This window comes from Sorex araneus, chromosome 3 (genome assembly GCF_027595985.1).
Source record: "Sorex araneus isolate mSorAra2 chromosome 3, mSorAra2.pri, whole genome shotgun sequence".
NCBI lineage: Eukaryota > Metazoa > Chordata > Mammalia > Eulipotyphla > Soricidae > Sorex > Sorex araneus.
In genome coordinates, this window is record NC_073304.1 from 101,530,305 (window position 1) to 101,548,619 (window position 18,315).

General features: G+C 43.7%; 1 protein-coding gene across 1 annotated transcript in view; it reads right to left on the reverse strand.

Annotated features, from left to right (window-relative positions):
- THSD4 (thrombospondin type 1 domain containing 4) overlaps positions 1-18,315 on the reverse strand; it is a 627,447-nt gene that overhangs the window by 306,797 nt on the left and 302,335 nt on the right. Inside the window, 1 exon segment of the mRNA XM_055132044.1 lies at positions 12,924-13,060. Coding sequence (XP_054988019.1) covers positions 12,924-13,060 — 137 coding nt within the window.

Below are 18,315 nucleotides of genomic sequence, written 5' to 3' on the forward strand. Positions count from 1 at the left end.
GTAAAATAACTTTTTTTAAAAAAGAAAGAAAACACCTTGTTTGCAAAATAAGCCAATTAAGTCAAAAGTGTGGAGGGCAAATTTTTCACTCTCCTATAATTGTCTATTTTGAAGGATCACAACCCTGTAGGAAACGTGAGACTAGTACACAATCCCTCAGCGAACTTTTCACCAAACTTGTTTTTCTCCTCTCCTGTCCCCCATGCTTCATCTGTCTTTTTCTGCTATCCATCAAGTCAATCAACATTTCTTAAGCACCCAAGAAGGGTCCAGAACCCACAGGAAGGGGCTGAAGTCACAGGAAGCCTGGGGGTGTGCCATCTTCCAGTCTCTCTCTGAGGAGCACAGAGAGAGGACAGAATTTCTCCACAGAGTGAACAGGGGACAAGGGACTGGAGGCATTGGGGTCAGTGTCTGTACGGAAGAGAACTTCCCCGATCCCATTTCAAATCTTCTCCCATCTCCTCCCTTTGGGTAGCAACCATCATTAACACCGACTGTGTGAGGCCTTAGCCAGGTGGTGCTAAGGGCTTTTTGACTGGGGTGTTGGTTGGTTTGGGGGCAGCCACACCTGGCTGTGCTCAGGGCTTACTCCTGACTCTGTGCTCAGAGACCACTCCCGGCAGGGAACAGGGGACCATGTGCAGTGCCTGGAGAAGCACCTTAGCTCTGTTTTATTTCTTGGTCCCTATGTGAAGGATCCAGCATCTCTTATTTAATTCTCACAGTCCTGCAGGTATAAATACTTGTCATCACCCCCACTCAGTGGAAATAAGAAAGGGCTCCAGAAAAGTCAAGACATAAAATAAAGAAGGTCCAATTTAAAAATGGCAGACAGAAATTATTCCCCCCACCCCCACTCTGCTACACTTTTCCACAGCTCTGCAGGAAGACACTCCCCCTGAGAACCCTGCTACCCTTGCAGCCCTCTCACTTGGTACAGCATCCCCCTAAGTGGGGCAGTAGCTTTCTCGGCCTTGAAGCCTTTCTGGCATAATTGTACCTTGTTTTGAGCCTCATATGGTCCTTATCTTCTGTTCTTATCAGGACAGGGCACCTGTTGTTCATGTTCCCAGGATCCAGTTATGATCCTTAGACTATTCCTGTAACTTGTCCCCATGTGTCTCTGCTAGTTTTAGACATCAAGATCCATGCAATGAGCCTCCAAACACATCCCTGCACCACCCTGATCCCATAAACTGCAGTGCCATTTACTGTTCATGGGGCACCTCCTGAATCCTGGAATGATGCCAGAATTGTAGCAGGTGATCTCAGCACTCCTGACTTATATCGAAAGGGATTGAGTCTCTGAATTGGATTAGTGAATTTGTGCTGATGCCTGGTTTGGGAAGAGCCAAAGAGGGTTAAACTGAAGTCTCAAAAATCCATTGGAATTCTCTCTAAAGTGGCCACACACATCACCCCTAAGTGTTATTTACAAGTGGTTTTCTGGTGATGGGACAGATCTGACCCTTTTGTCAGATTTGTCCCACTGATTTAGTTAAAGCCATTATGTTTTGACTTATTCTAATTTTGGCTATTTAGTCTATTCCCAGCTTCGAATTAAATAAGCCCAACCTATGCTCCATATTTTCCTTGAAGGTTGTTTTTAAGGAGAACATGTAATTTCACAACTGAACACAAGATGTCATTCTCACCCAGTACTACACAGGAAAAGTATAACCCATCACAAGGAAAAGTATAACTAGCAAAACACATTTACTTGCTATTGTGCCATATAATCCATAAAAACTGGATCACAACACTAAGACACAGATTTCTGCTAAAACATATATGTTCTTTAGTCTACTAATGGCAGCTCAAGTATCTTTAAGGGGAAGAAAAGACTTTATCCCCAAATGAAAAATAACAAGAACACCAGGCACTGTACTTTATACATATATAATATATATATGTGTATATATACATATATATTGCATAGATCTGAAGCCTTATATTGAAGTGTGAAGTATCTGGTTAGGCTTTTAGAAGTGGACTTGAAACCCAAAGGATACAAAAGTTAGTTGCCCAGGAAGAGCTTATCATAGCTTCATAAGGAAGGTAAACAACTTTAAGACTTTTAGGGAAAACTTTGAGAAATTTTTGGAAGACAATTCTAAGAAAACAAGGCTATTATTTTGAAACCCAGTGTCTGACTCTAAGATCTTTTCATAAACATGATATTGCTTTGAAATGACATGTTTGCCATCCCTGAGCTCTCTTTTTTTAGTTGATGTGAATGAGTTTGGATGTAAGTGGAAAGAAAAAAAGAAAGAAAACATTTTCTCCTGGCATCCTCCAAAGACTGACAAGGAAAACCAGGTCAAGAATATCTTTAAAAGGTAATTAGCAGCACTTCCCCGCTGAGAATGGGAAAAGAAAACACCAGAAAAATAAGTAGGAAAACTAGCAATTTTAGACCCACCTGGAGATGAGCTGAAAAACTCTACGAAACTTAGAGGATTTTATAAAATAGGATAGAAAATTTGGAGGATATTGCCTATTTACTAAGTGGTAGAAGATGAAATTTTGAAAGCTGACATGCTTACAAGGAACAGTTTTCCCCACCCCCCACCTCCTATCAAATTTCATTGTTCTAAGAGCAATAACTACTAGAACTTTCGCTGGTTTTTCTCTCCTATTTCCCTTTTTTGGTTTTTGGTTTACATCTGGTGGTGCTCAGGGGTTATTCCTGACTCTGTGCTCAGGAGAGACCCCTAGTGGTGCTCAGGGGACCATACGCGATGCTGGAGATTTCCCCCTGGGGGTCAGTGGGATGCAAGGGAAGCACTTTAGCCCTGTGCTATCTCTCCAGTCCCTTTATGGTGTGTTTTAAATAAATAATCAATCATTTAATTCCCTGTCTCCCCCTTCCCTTCACTATCTAACTTGCTATGGTCTGAAGTACTTTCCACAAATGCAATTTCTGCCTTTCTGCTCCTAAAAGTCACAGAAGAATCCTTTTTCAATCCAGCAAAAGTTCTCTGCAAATTCATTATTTTTCCAAGCGATAAACAAAGAAAGGTTTCCCCATTTCGAGCCCACGAATATATTAATTTTAAGCAAACATCTGACTTGCCTTTCATATCTTAAAATACTGATCCATTTATTTTCTCTCTCAAAATACATGTTCTGACATATAGACTAATGGAATAAAATTGAAAGATTCCAAGAAACACACACACATACTGTAATAAAGAACGAATTTCCAAACAAAAGGAAAAGATTTCCTTAATAATACTAAAAACATCACTGGATAACCATCTGAAAAAACATAAAATGGAATCTCTACCTCACATAATATACTCAGGTAAGTTCCTATAGACAAACAGAAAAGTCTGCATGACAGAATGATCAGCTACTGAAAGAAGATGTTAATATTTTATAACATCATGTGTAGATTCTATGAACCGAAATTCAGAATCATAAAGGGGAAAATTTTTAACTACCATTAAAACCCCTTAAACCTACTGCATGGCAATAAAATAAAATCAAACCATCAAAACCCTATGAGCAAAGTCTATCTTAAAAAAAAAAATACCAGCCCTGTAATTTACATCATTTAAAAAAATCACTACCATGTTGGGAAACTTTTGCAGAGCAAAAGGTCAACTATCTGGTAGAGAAATGGGCTGGGCCAGGGAAAAACAGTTCACCTGAAAGGAATGTAAATGGCTCCTGGTAGGAGCCAGCAGGATGGGCTGGGCTGGGCTAGAAGAGGCAGGTGAGGTGCCCAAGGCACAAAACCTAAAGGACATTAGGATTTGGCTAAGTGTCTCCTTCAATTCTGCACCAAAATGTCCAGCTCAGCCCAGTCTAGACCCTGTCCAAAATGTTTCTTAAATTCAGAAAAAGACAGGCATCTTCACCCAATGTGAGATAAATGCGAATAAAAACCACGCACTGTTGCACTGTTCACTTAACAGTTTGGCAAAAGCATCTCCGAGCTGGACAATGTACCCCCTCAGACATGGATGACGAAAAGGTCAGTTGTTTTGGCCACTTTGGGGAGCAATGCCCTCAGCAGGCAGTAAAGTCACAAGCACATATGAACTCTTGACTCACTTCTAAGAACATATCCTGAGGACATTCACATGTCAAATGATCCATGTGAAAGCACAAGGACCTTCTCTTTGATAAAGGTAAAAGATGATCGCCAGAGGACACTGTGGCCAAATAAACTCTGGGGAATGCTTCCAGAGAGTACTGTGCAACTATAAAATGAGTGAGGACATTCTTTAGACACTAGTGTGGAAAATTCTCCAAGCTATGTGGAGCAAAGCAGAGTCCAGAGCAGGGGGTGTGATATGCTACATCTGTGTCAAAAAGAAGGGGGAAATTATGTAATATGAACAGGCTCATAGAGGCATAAAAATACCTGTCTTAGAACAGAAGCTATTAAAGAGGGCTAATTTCCTGTCAGGGCACAGGGATCTGAGGGAACTGGGTGGACAGGAGACAAGGAATCATATTTTTGGAGACTGAGTCGTAGAAATATTCTCTATTAAAATATGATATAAAACTGAAGTGTTTTCATCTGACATTTTCATGTTCAGATTCCCATTTCTATCAAGACATTTTTTTGAAAGCTCTTTTTTTTTGCTTTTTGGGTTACACCTGGCGATGCACAGGGGTTACTCCTGGCTCTGCACTCAGGAATTACTGCTGGCGGTGCTCAGGGGACCATATGGGATGCTGGGAATCGAACCAGGTCGGCCGCGTGCAAGGCAAATACCCTACCCGCTATCGCTCCAGCCCCAAAGCTCTTTTTTTTTTCCTTCAATCATATAGCACCATATTCGCTTTTCAGCATGACCTCCTATTTCCAGAACTTTTGTCTCCAAAGTAGTGTCATAATCATAAGTTTGCCCTTCAAACCTTCCATGGGACCTCAACATATACCTGAACCACCATCAGGCCCATGTTTTATTTTATGGAACAGGGAGGGAGGCTGGGCCACACCCTGCTGTGTTCACGGCTTACTCCTGGCTCTGTGCTCAGGGATCATTTCTGGCAGGGGTTAGGGAATCATAAGTGGTGTCTAGGATTGAAACCACTGGGCCACATGCAAGGCCAGTATCCTACCCACTGTATTATCTTCCTGACCCCAGTAGCCCATGTTTTAGTTTTTTTGTTTTTGTTTTTTATTTTTTTTTTGGTTTTGGTTGGGGGCCTTACCCAGTAATGCTCAGGGATTACTCCTGGCTCTGCACTCAGGAATCACTCCTGGTGATGCTTGGGAGACCATACAGGATATTAGGGATCAAACCTGGGTCTACCATGTTCAAGGCAAACACCCTATCATCACTCTGGCCCCAGTATCCCATGTTTTAGAAGAAACCAATCCGATATCATCTGTTTCGCCAGACAGGAGCATGAGTCAATTTAGCAGGAGTGTGAACAGGAAAGCAAGGTCAAAGGTAATGGGTCCCCAGGGCTTGTTGATCTGCACCTGAGTTTCCTGAAATTTCCTTATACTGCAGCTTTCTATATCCCTAAAATGTGCTTTGGGCTGTATCACTGAGCACTGCCTATCTCTGCAGCCTGGGCCAGCCAGCTCAAACCCAGGAGAGCCTTCTGTCTATGCTCTGTTCAGGTGCAGGGGGAAGCCTGAGCGGTGGAGAGAACCATTTGACCCAAAGCACCATTTCTTCAGAAAGCCAGTGAGCGGAGACCCATGTTTCTCTTCTGACACTGGCACAGGAAGAATCACACAGGCAGTGGGGAAGAAGCACAGAGTAAGGCACATTTCTGTCAGTGTTACTGTGGGGTTTTGTTTGAGGTATAGAGGCAGGCTCAAGATGATTATTTTTAGGAAAGTTTACATAGCTAGATTCCCAACTTGTTTTTCCATTCATTCATCCATATATCCTGCTCAGCTATTTATCTACTTTCCCACACACCTTCCTGTGTAGTTGTGTTTGTTGCTGTTGGTGTTATGTCTTCAGGGTCACATACTGTGGCACTAGATACTCCAATGGCAGTGCTGCCTGAATGGCATACAGCACGGCGGGGAGCGGGGGTTGCCAGGGATGGGACTCATGGGCATTCGACCATGGGAGCCAGCCCCGTGCCCCATCCATACCTTTCAAACAAGTATCAAATAATCTTGGCATATTCAGCACTGTGGATACAAATACAAACAACACTGGTACTCTCTCCTTTAGGAGCACAGACATGTGTCTGAAGACCAAGCACATAGGAGACGCATTTCAGTGGTGACAAATGGGAAGTGCTTTCAACCACAGATTGCAGTGAGGTGGGAACAGGAGATGGAGGTCACAAAGTGCCGTAGGAGCTTGGAACTGACACACTGCAAAAGTTCTCCACCCATTTTCCAGCCTAACTATGCCCAACAAGTAAAGGGGAGAAGGAGTCACCAGTTCAATTATTTTCCATGGATTCTTCAGGTTACATTAGGACGTGGAGTAGAGACCACATAATACTGGCTACAAAAAGGGAAAATGGAACAAAATGTAGGCAGCCAGCAGAGAAAGGAGCAGGGCTTGTGCAGGGCTGTATAGCTGAGGTTTCCAAGTGGTTGGAAATGGGGGGTGATGGAAACTCAGCAGCTGAAGACACACACACACACGTGCACACACATATACATGCACACAGATGTATACATTCATATACTCAGACACACATACTCACACAAGTGCACACACTCACTCGTATATACACTGATGCAGTTACACACTCAGATACACACACAGGAGCACACATGCACAGATAAAGATGCGCACAATGATGCACACAAAGATGCACGCTCACACATAGATGCACATACAGATGCACACAATCACACAGGTGCATATACTCACAGATGCACACACATGCATCTACTCACAAAGATATGCGAGCTCACATACAGATTCACACATTCACACAGATGTATAAACATGCATGCACACAGATGCATATACTCACACACAGGTACATATGCTTACATAAATATGCACACACATAGATAAATACACCTGTCACTGGTCAGCACTCACTGTTCACAGCTTCTCTTGGAAAAGTTGAAAACAGTTACCTGGTCCAAGTGTACCGAGCAAATAGGAAACTGTAGCTGATGTGTCCCAAGGGAACCAGCGGGTTCCCACTAGGGAAGAGGTGTGAGCCCTGTGGCATGCGGGCACTGGCAAGTCTCATGGTAAGAAGTGAGTGGCAGGAAGGGGATGACAGGAAAGGGAGAAACAGTGACAGAGGGGCCTCTCCCTTCTCAACAGAAAACACCATGGGGCACACACTTTCACACACTCCGAGGGACCAAGAAACTCTGAGTGACCAAGAATGAAAGCAGAATGAAGGAGGCGGGCATTTGGGGAGGGGCCAAGAATTCTCCCCAACTTTAAGCCTGGAATTCTTGGATCCCGTCGGGGGCATCTCACTCCTGTTTTAACCGTGCTCAACTGCCTCTCCCAGACAAAGAGGAGAGGGGCATGTTGGATTCAAAAGAAACTGCCTCTGTGGCCATCTAACGAACCTTTGCTTATTTTGCACAGCTTCAGTCCCTTACACCAGTATTTAGGCACCTCTTCAAATGGTGCTTCCCACAAGAGCAAATGTCTGTAGTCACTCCCTGCAGGGTCTGGGGGTGAACAAACAGATTGGCCCTCGGTGGCTTCTGGTGCTATGTAAAACCCGGTGGGCAGGCTGCAAGTAGAGAAGGATGCACATCTGAGGGCAGCTTAATCTCACCGATGCTGGGGCTAGGAGTGCCGCCTCCCAGCCTTGCCCGCTTGGCACTTATTGTATCTGAGATGTGTTACTTACAGAGGGTCTGCACCTTGTTCACAGGCAATAGGGAGCTGCAGAAGGAACTTAATCAGAGGAGGGGCATGTTGTGCTGTGTGTTTTGGAAAGAGGGTGCGAGGAAGGGAAATTTGCAGGGGAGCGAGCCTACAGCACACAGAGTGATTCTGCTCATCCAAAGAAGACTGCACAGGACCGAGTGTTGGAAGTGAGTAAAGGGATCTACCTTATAGCCTTTCAGTATCTATATTGCAATCCATAATGCCTGAAATGGGGAGGGAGGAAACAGAGAGAGAGAGAGACAAACAGGCAGACACACACACACACACACACACACACACACAGAGTGACAGAAGAAAAGTGCCTTCCATAGAGGCAGTAGTGGGGAATGGGAGGGAAACTGGGGACAATGATGGCGGGAAATGTACACTGGTGAAGGGATGAGTGTTGGACCGTGATGTGGCCTTGGAAGACTGGTCAGAGGCTCCTATTTGATGTTTAGCACCCAACATCTTAAACTATGGGCCACTACCCCAGGAGGGGGCATGACTAAATGTGAGGGTGGTAAAAAAGAAATCTTAAAACTTTATGTTTCCATAATGTGGCTGACCCGGGTTTGATCCCCGGCATCCTGTATGTTCCCATGTGCCTTCCAGGAGTGATTCCTGAGCACAGAGCCAATAGTAACCCTGGAGCAATGCTGGGTGTGGCAAAAAAAAACCAAGTTGTTTTAAAGTATTTTTCTTGGGGTTGTAGTATAGTATAGTATAGTATAGTATAGTATAGTATAGTATAGTATAGTGTAGTATAGTGTAGTATAGTATGGTATAGTATAGTGCAGTATAGTGTAGTGTAGTGTAGTATAGTGTAGTGTAGTATAGTGTAGTGTAGTATAGTACAGTATAGTGTAGTTTAGTGTAGTGTAGCATAGTATAGTGTACTCTAGTGTAGTGTAGTGTAGTGTAGTGCAGTATAGTATAGAGATAGAATAGTGGGGGACGTGCTTGCCTTACATAGGACTCACCCACATTTCATCTCACCAAGCACTTAGAAGTGATCGTTGAGCACAGAACTAGGAGTAAATCCTGAACTCCACCAGGTATGGCCTCCAAACAAACAAAAATTTCTTTATAATTTGTGAACACTAAATGTTTGAACTGTAATTCTACTTTATATATCTATATACCAAGGATCATGTAAAAATTTATATACAAAGGACCATGTAAAACTTCCTCAGGCAAAAATTTGTCAGTTGCGAGTGAGATGATTTGAGGAGGTGATTTGAGGAAGCTCTGGCCTAGATGGAAGGTCCTGCAGAGGACAGGCAGAATCTCTGTGGGCTGCAAGATAGTTTCTTGCTTTAGGAAAAGTTAGGGCATGAGCCCTTTCCCTCCCAAGTCTGAATACTTGCAGCCCTTAGATTGAAGCCAACATTTGGGGCCCATTCTGTTTTTGTCAAGAAAAAGAAGTACATTCAGCATGAAGAGAGAGAGGAGAAGAGGGAACCTCAATTTTCTAGCTCCCCACATCCCACCTCCTCCTCAGGATGTCTGCATTCTGAACCCTTACAGTTATTGGCCCCTTGGGATGCCAAGGGCTACTCCTGGCTCTGTGCTCACTCCCAGCAGTGCTCAGGGGACCACGAGGTGCTGGAGATAGAATTGGGGTCATGGTATGCAAAGGCAAGCATTGTATCCCCTGCACTGTCTCTCCAAGCCAGGACATCTGCATTCTTCCTCCTCTTCTTCCAACTCTTGGATCCAAAACACAGAGGTGCTTTGAGAACAGGGCGGTTACAGGTCAGCTGGAGCACTGTGCTGGCTGGAGCAGAGTGCTGCTCTGATCAGAGCAGATCAAACTGCTTTGATCTTTGGTTTTGCATGGGAAAGGGCCCAGATCTCAGAGAGAGAGAGGGAGAGAGAGAGAGAGAGAGAGAGGGAGAGAGAGTGAGAGAGGGAGAGAGGGAGAGAGAGAGAGAGAGGGAGGGAGAGAGAGTGTGCATTGAGCTCCCATTTGTCTCTAATGCTTCTCGTCTTTCATTAAGTTCTACTGCAAGCCTGAGGTCTCCTTTCAGCTATGCAGTGGAGGTTCTCTGGAGCTGTTTCAGAGAAACACACACACGCACAATAGCAAGAATTGCTCTCCAGTGATTGTTTTCTCAGCCACAAGTCAGGGAGGCAGAGAGACCAATTGGAAAGCTGGGCTTCCAATCAAGTATTCAGAGAAGGACACTTGACTCTTTGAAAGCTGCAGAATAAACAGAAACCTCAGCCTGGGAAGCAAATGTACTTCTGGTTGTTTAAACTATGGTGCTGAGGAGAACGAGACGGTCAGCGGTTCTGACAGCTTCTACGACCAAACTGCAGGGAAAATGCGCAGAGCAGGAGTACGGAGCCCTATCAAAGCAGTCCCGGGACATCAAACTCCTATTAATGTCCTCACATCCTGACAATGTTTGGCCCAGTCTTTTAGCAACTGTCATCTTCAAACGATGTTGGCCTGCGCTTTGAATGGCGCCCCTCCTCCAGGAAGAATCCGGACCCACGCGCTTATGTTTGCTGTTCTTTTGTCTTGTCAGTGCACAGACATCTGACACCACACTAAGAGACCATGGAAAGAGGCCACCTTCCATTTCCCCCAAGGCCTCCCACCCCTGCCCACAGACAGTTCTTCATCTCTGTTCACCACAGAGAGTCCAACTGTGTGCGATCGATCTTCTGCTGTTCTGGGCAAGATGCATGAGTGCATGGACAGGCGGCAGAGATACATGGGGTTAGATGCTCCTTAGACAGAAAACTCAAGGCCCTTCCTGGGACCTTCCAATCTCACATCTGCAAACCACATCCCCTCACCAAAACTGATTGCCACTGCAGGGTAAAACCATCACCTCAAAAGAGAATGTGAACCTCACACGTCTAAAATCTATAAAATCCCAAAGCCAAATACTTCTACAGAGAAAATTCCGTACAACAGGACATACATGGACAGAAACAGTCATAGTACTGCATAGTGCCCACAAGCTTACTAAGGGCCAGAACACTTACAAGAGTCTTTGTAAGTGTTAGTGACCAATGAGTAGTCTCTTTATGGCACAGGAGGCCAGCGCTGTCCGCATTGGGAGGCCATACTGAGCGGTGCTGGGAGCTGGTATAACAAAGGTATGGGATAAGTCAGTTGAACGGACAGGATTTGAGATCAGGGAATCTGATGTCAGAGCATTTTTTTAAACTTTATTGAATCACCGTGAGATATTTACAAGCTTTCATGTTTAGGTTACAATCACACAATGATCAAATACCCATCCCTCCACCAGTGCACATTCCCCACCACCGATATCCTCGGTATATCCCCCCTTTCCCACCCTCCCCCTGCCTCCATGGCAGACAATATTCTCTCTCTACTTTTGGGCATTATGGCTTGCAACACAGACACTGAGAGGTCATCATATTGGTCCATTATCTACTCTCGGCATGCATCTCCTATCCCGACTGATCCCTCCAGCCATCATTTTCTTTCTTTCTTTTTTTTTTGCTTTTTTGGGTCACACCTGGCTATGCACAGGGGTTACTCCTGGCTCTGCGCTCAGGAATTATACCTGGCGGTGCTCAGGGGACCATATGGGATGCTGGGAATCGAACCCGGGTCGGCCGCGTGCAAGGCAAACGCCCTACCCGCTGTGCTATCGCTCCAGCCCCCAGCCATCATTTTCTTAGTGATCCCTTCTCTATTCCATCTGCCTTCTCCCCTCCGCTCATGAAGCAGGCTTCCAGCTATGGAGCAATCCTCCTGGCCCTTGTCCCTACTGTCCTTGGGTGTCAGCCACATGTGATGTTATTCTATACTCCACAAATGAGCGCAGTCCTTCTGTGGTCAGAGCATGTTTAACCATGATACAACCTCCTCCCAGTGGGCACCTGCTTTTAGGAAACAAAACTCGGTACCTGGAAAGGAAGCTAGATTGTCTAAAACCCAATATTTCAGGCCCAGTATTACCCGGGACAGACCGGCTGAGGTAGAGGTTCTTGCCTCTAAGAACCTGCTAGGGCACTGTCTGAGGATGGGCAGTGCAGCTCAGAGAGGGTGTCTGAGGCCCAGCTGGCCTTTAAAGTGGTGGGAAATTGGAGGCTGGATGCTCTCAGCTCCCAGTATGCTTTCCTCCACTTTATTCCCTTCCTAATACTTGGGGGTTTGTCTATTCCAAAGCCCCCCCCCCCCCTCTCTCTCTCTCTCTCTCACACACACACACACACACACACACACACACACACCAGATATCAAATCCCAGCCTTGTCTTTCTTAATTTTCATTTCAAATCTGAGACGATCCTTGCTGCTTTGACAAGTGATTTCATACTCTATGTGAAACCTCCTCATTAAAATCAAGCCGAGATGGGAAAGGTGGTACTTAGAAGTCATCATGAAATGATCCTAACCGTAAACACAGTGGCAATTTACGTTCCAAGTGTAACAGGAACTTTCAGATGTTATAGCCAAAGTGGTCTTCCTTTGATGAAAATCGGTCCTGCTGACTATTGTGGGTTAATTAAGACAGCATCTGGGATCCAACGAGTCATTTACCTACTAGAGACTTAGCTGCGCTAATGCATTTACAGATGAAAGGAGGGTGGACGTCCAGGCCCGAATTAATGAGGCGATGGAATTCATGCCATCACCTCTAAGATGCTTATTTTTAACCAAACGCTGTTGGCTGTCCAAGGTTAGCATCCCCCCAAACTCTCAAGCCCAGGATGTTTGCGGAGCGCAGGGTGGGAAGTTCCTGGAACAAACTTCACAAGCCCAGGGAGGCTACAAACACTTCCTGTTTAAAGTACAACTTCTGCTATAAAAGGCATGAAACAACTTTCATTTGGAAGCCTGCCCCAACTGGTGGGAGGCAAGATAAAATACATGGTGCCCTTCAAATGCCACTCTCATGGGTGGAGGTGATTTCTTGACTGATCCAGCAAGGCCCCGGCTCCCTGAGCTCTGGGTCAGAGGTAGGGAAGGAAGCCAGACTTGCTGCTGTGTCTGGTGAGAGCCTGCACAAGAGATAGAACCCACCTAATAGCTGGAATGGGTGCCAGTCTGAGAGACCCAAATACACAGCAGATCAAGCTACCCTGCGCTCAGGGCCCAGCACATCCACCAGTGCAGGAGACTTACCTTGCACTGCCCGGACACACAGATGGCCGTACCGTTCTGGTCACAGGGGGTGCCATCAATGACCTTCTCAGCTTGCCGGACATAGAAGCGGTAGCCCATGGCCTGGCAGTTCAGCTCACACTTCCGGTTGCCCTTTACTATGAACAAACAAGCAAAACTGATCAGCCTATATTGGTTCTTGAGATAAAATCCACAGAAACTAAAATGAACTGTTTTTGACCAGAGTGTGCAATTTAAAGGCTTTTACTATATTTACAATGTTGTACAACCACCACGGGTAATTCCAGAACATTCCTGTCATATCCCAAGAGAAACCCTTTATCTATTCCCTGTCACTTAAAAGGTATTATGCAATTACAGCATCTTTATTTAGTCACTGTCACTGTCATCCCATTGCTCATCGATTTGTTCGAGCGGGCACCAGTAAAGTCTCTCATTGAGAGACTTATTGTTACTGTTTTTGGCATATCCAATATGCACAGGTAGTTTTCCAGGCTCTGCCTCGTGGGCTCAATACTCTCGGTAGCTTGCCGGGCTCTCTGAGAGGGGCGGAGGAATCGAACTCGGGTCAGACGCGTGAAAGGCGAATGCCCAACTGCTGTGCTATGGCTCCAGCCCCATGCAATAATTCTTCCATTATGAAATATTAAAGTGGTTTCTCTATCACTTATTGTTGAAGTCCATGGTCCTAAACAAGAGGTAAAACATCATTCCAAAGCTGAACCCCATCTACCTTTCCAGATATCATCTCCTACTATTCTTCATTCTGCCTATGTTCTAGACACAACTCAGCACCTTTTCCAGCCAGTATTGCTCACCTTGTCCTTCAGCCTTTCTCTCACTTCACTATTACTTAGTTTGATTTTTAGTTCCTAGGTCACCTCCACTGGGAAAATCTCTTGGATCCTAACTGTGCCTGTTCCTCATTGAAGGAAGATCTGGCTTTTGATTAGAGGTTAACCAAACTATACTGGAACATTTTTTAGGGCTACAGGGAGTTCTGTACTTTATTCGTTTTTGTATCCCCAACACTGAGCACTGAATTGGGCACACAGAAAAGGCTCAAAAGTTCTTTGGAGCATGTTGAGGAATGGATGTGAGTCCTTTATGTTTGCCTTTCCCTTCCATCCTCCATCTAGCTCTTTTCTCCAGGATATTTCTCTATATTTCTTTTACTTCACACAGAGCTTGGCACACAATAGGTGATCAATAAATGCTAAATTACCATTCCAAATAACACCTTTGATAAACTGAGGTGCCTTTAAATTAAAAATAATAAAAATTCATATTTCATAGGTTAAAGAATGAAAGGCAGGGCTGGAGCAATAGCACAGTGGGTAGGGTGTTTGCCTTGCACGCGGCCAACCCAGGTTCGATTCCCAGCATTCCATATGGCCCCCTGAGCACCGCCAGGGGTGATTCCTGAGTAACCCCTGTGCATCGCCAGGTGTGACCCAAAAAGAAAAAAAAAAGGAATAAAAGGCAAGTAGACAGTGACTTAAAAATTAAAAAAAATTATTTTTAATTGAATCATAGTGAGATACACAGTTAAAAAGTTGTTCATGATTGGATTTTTATCCAAATATGTCCCTTCACCAGTGTTCATTTCCCACCACTAATGTCCTCAGCTTTCCTCCTGCCCCCACCCTACCTATACGGCAGGAACCTCTCTCTCTCTCTCTCTCTCTCTCTCTCTCTCTCTCTCTCTCTCTCTCCTCCCTCCTTCCCTCCCTCCCTGTCTCCCTCCCTTCCTTCCTCCCTCCCTCCATCCCTCCCTCCCGCCCCCTCTCTCTCGCTTACCTTTTGGGCATTATGATTTGCAGTACAGATACTGAAAAGTTATTATGTATATCCCTTTACCTACTTTCAATATTCAGTTTCTAACTGTGCTAAAAAGACACTAGTGACCTTTTGAAAAAAGCTCTCGGTAGCTTGCCAGGCTCTCTGACAGGGACGGAGAAATCAAACCCGGGTCGGCTGCGTGCAAGTCAAATGCCCTAATGCAAGGCAAACACCCCACTCCCATAAAATTACTGGACTTAGAAGAGGAGTTACACAAAATCATGGTGGCTTGGCTGGATCCACCTATGTATATTTTTTCTTTTGTGTAATGAAGTGAAGTTAGTCATTTCTTCATATCTTCAATATTAACCTTTTTAAAGGAGAGGAGAGACATGCTGGGTTTTATGTCATTGGAATCCTGCAACACAAGGTGATTCAGACTTTATGATACCCAGTTTCTCCCAGTTCTGGAGGTGGTCTGAATCATGGCTTTTACAGATTTCCTGCACTGCCTAATATGCATTACCCACATGGCTGCTTTAAAGAGTATCACCGGTGTGACCCAAAAAGCAAATAATAATAATTAAAAAAATCACATTTTCCTTCAGGTAAAACTTTTCATGGATAGTCACTTCATTCTTCTCCCGCCCTCTTACCCCAGAATAAAATTACAATTCTGGTGCCAGGAGTCTCTTCTTTATGCAGGTTTTGTCATGGTTTTATCAGGAAAGAGGGAAGTGTTTTATATTTATATGATTTCTGATATAAATGTATTATATATTTAGTCATATATTTATATCTGACTATTTTTAGCCCCTCAGAAGACCAAAATATATTTTTCACACACCTTTGGTCCTCATCCAGTCTCCTGACTGGCTCATAGTCCCTAAAGCCTTAGACTCCTACATGGGCTGCTAAAAGTGTCTTTTCTTATGTGAATGAGGAGACTCTGGGAAGCAAGGAAAGATGGGGCTGCTGACTTCAAAGGCCACCTTGGTAACTTGGTAAGGGTTGAGCTTCCAGTCCCTCCCCTAGACCACTAGGGAAGGGAGACAGGCTCTCAATGGCCAATTGCCAGTGAGTACATCAGCCTAGGGTAGGTAACAAAGCTCCAAAAAGCCAAAGAGGTGGGGCTTCAGGGAGCTTCCAGGTTGGAAGACAGGCAAAGATGTGGGGGTGATGGGGTGTCTGTTTGGAGAGGGCATGGAAACTCCTCAACCATTCCTCATATCTTACTCTACATCTTTTCCATCTGGCTGTTTCTCCCTGCAGTAAATGGGTGATCTAGTGAGTAAATAGGTTTTCCAAGTTCTATGAGTCCCTCTAGCAAATTAATTCACTAAATGAACTAAATCTTAGGAAGGGGTCAGAAGAGCTTCCAATTCTACCATCAGTTGTTCAGAAGTGCAGGCAATTACTTGAACTTGTGACTGGCTTTTGAAAAGGAGGGCGGTGATTTGTGGCCAGGCCCCTAACCTGTGGAATTGGATGCTCTTTCCGCACAGTGTCAGAATCCAGCACAATTTCTGGTTCTATGCTTCTGTGACTGGAGACCTGCTTTGATGGTGCTTATGGGACTGTGCAACGCCAGAGACTGAATCTGGGCCTCTGTGTGCAAAGCATGTGCACAGTCCACCGATCTCTCTTTCTGGCCAAGACTTTTTTAAGTAACAAAGGATTGAGAAAGTTTAAAAAAAAAGGGAGTTAAGACCAAAATCTTGAAGATGTGACAGCAAAGGAATTACAATATGATTTAACATGCCCAAAGACAGTTAATCTCATACAGGAATCAAAGCAACAAATTCACCCAGTATCAAAGCATCTCCAAAAGGTAACTTTGGAAACAGGTGAGATATAAAGTCTATATAAATGAAAAAAATTAACAAAAATGACGTGGAGGGGTATTTAAGAATAAGAATGTTACTTTACAGAATGGTTGTTCAAGTCTCTGAAAATGCACTTTTTTTGGTAAAAGCAGTAACATCATGGGTGAAAGAGAGTGGGAGAGACTACACTAATAATATTAATATCAGACAAAACAGGCTTTTAGACAAACGTTGCTACTTGAGAGAAATAGAGTATATTTTTATCATGATAAAAATGTCAATCCATTAGGGAAGACAACAATAGAATTCCAAATGCATAAAACAAACATGGACAGAACTCTGAAGAAAAACAGACAATTCAACAGCAATAAGCTAAATTTTTGACATATCACTTTTAATAAAAGATACAATAGATAGAACTCAAAAAGGAAACAGATGATTTGAGCTATAAACTAACTGGATTTAACAGATGTCTACAGAATAACTCACCCAATACCAGTAGAATATACATAGTTCCCATTCTCAAGAGCAAGTCAAACTTTCTCCAGGTAGGGATAAATGTATGGTAATTAAAAAAGGCCTCAATCAGTAAAGGACTAGAATTAACAAAATAGCCTCAATGGATCATAAAATAAAACTAAGAATTAATTAAAAATGTAGAAATTTAAAAATATGTAGAAATTAAATAGCATACTTATAGGTAATCAAGAAAAAATCACAAAGAAATTAGAAAATACTTTTTGAGATTAATACTAACAAAAGCATAATATGTCAAAATGTATGGGATGAAATGATAGCAGTGCTTAGAGAAAAGTTTATAACTGTAAATATCTATATTAGACAAACAACTATTGTAACTCTCTAATCTCCATACTCAAGAGGTAAAAGAGAATAGCAAATTAAGATTAAGACCGCAAGAAGTAGAAAACTAAGAAATAAACTAGAGAAGGCAGAGATAATAGAAAAAATAAACGAGAGCAAAAGTTGACTATCTTTAAAAGATCAGCAAAATTGACAAACTTGTGGAAAGACAGATCAAGGCTTTAAAAGAGAATACACAAAATAGTAAAATCAGGATGAAAAAAGATATTTATATTGATTTCACTGCTGATTCAACAGAATCACTGATTTCACTATTGATTCAACATAAAAAGAACCAAAACTGAAAAGGAAGAAATTATCTGTATTCACAGAGGACATAAGCTGGAGCGATAGCACAGCAGGTAGGGTGTTTGCCTTGCATGCAGCCGACCAGGGTTCGATTCCTCAGCCCCTCTTGGAGAGCCCAGAAAGCTACCGAGAGTATCTGGCCTGCACGGCAGAGCCTGGCAAGCTACCCATGGCGTATTCGATATGCCAAAAACAGTAACAAGTCGCACATGGAAATGTTAGCACCAGCCCACTTGAGCAAATCGATGAGCAACGGGATGGCAGTGCCAGTGACACAGAGGACATAATTTTATAAATAGAAAGAAAATAAAACCCGTGTGGTGCAGGAAATAAAAGCCAGTATCGCTAACATGTGAGGCATAAGAGATAGCACCAAACCACATCCTTAGCCCTCTCCCAAATTTTGAAAATGCATAAAAAACTATCAAAAAATTAATCAAGACTATAGAACTTAAAAGGTTATGGGGGGAAAGATCAGTATATAGAAATATAATTGCATAGCACAGCAGTAGGGCGTTTGCCTTGCATGCGGCCGACCCGGGTTCGATTCCTCCGTCCTTCCTGGAGAGTCCGACAAGCTACTGAGAGTATCTTGCCTGAACAACAGAGCCTGG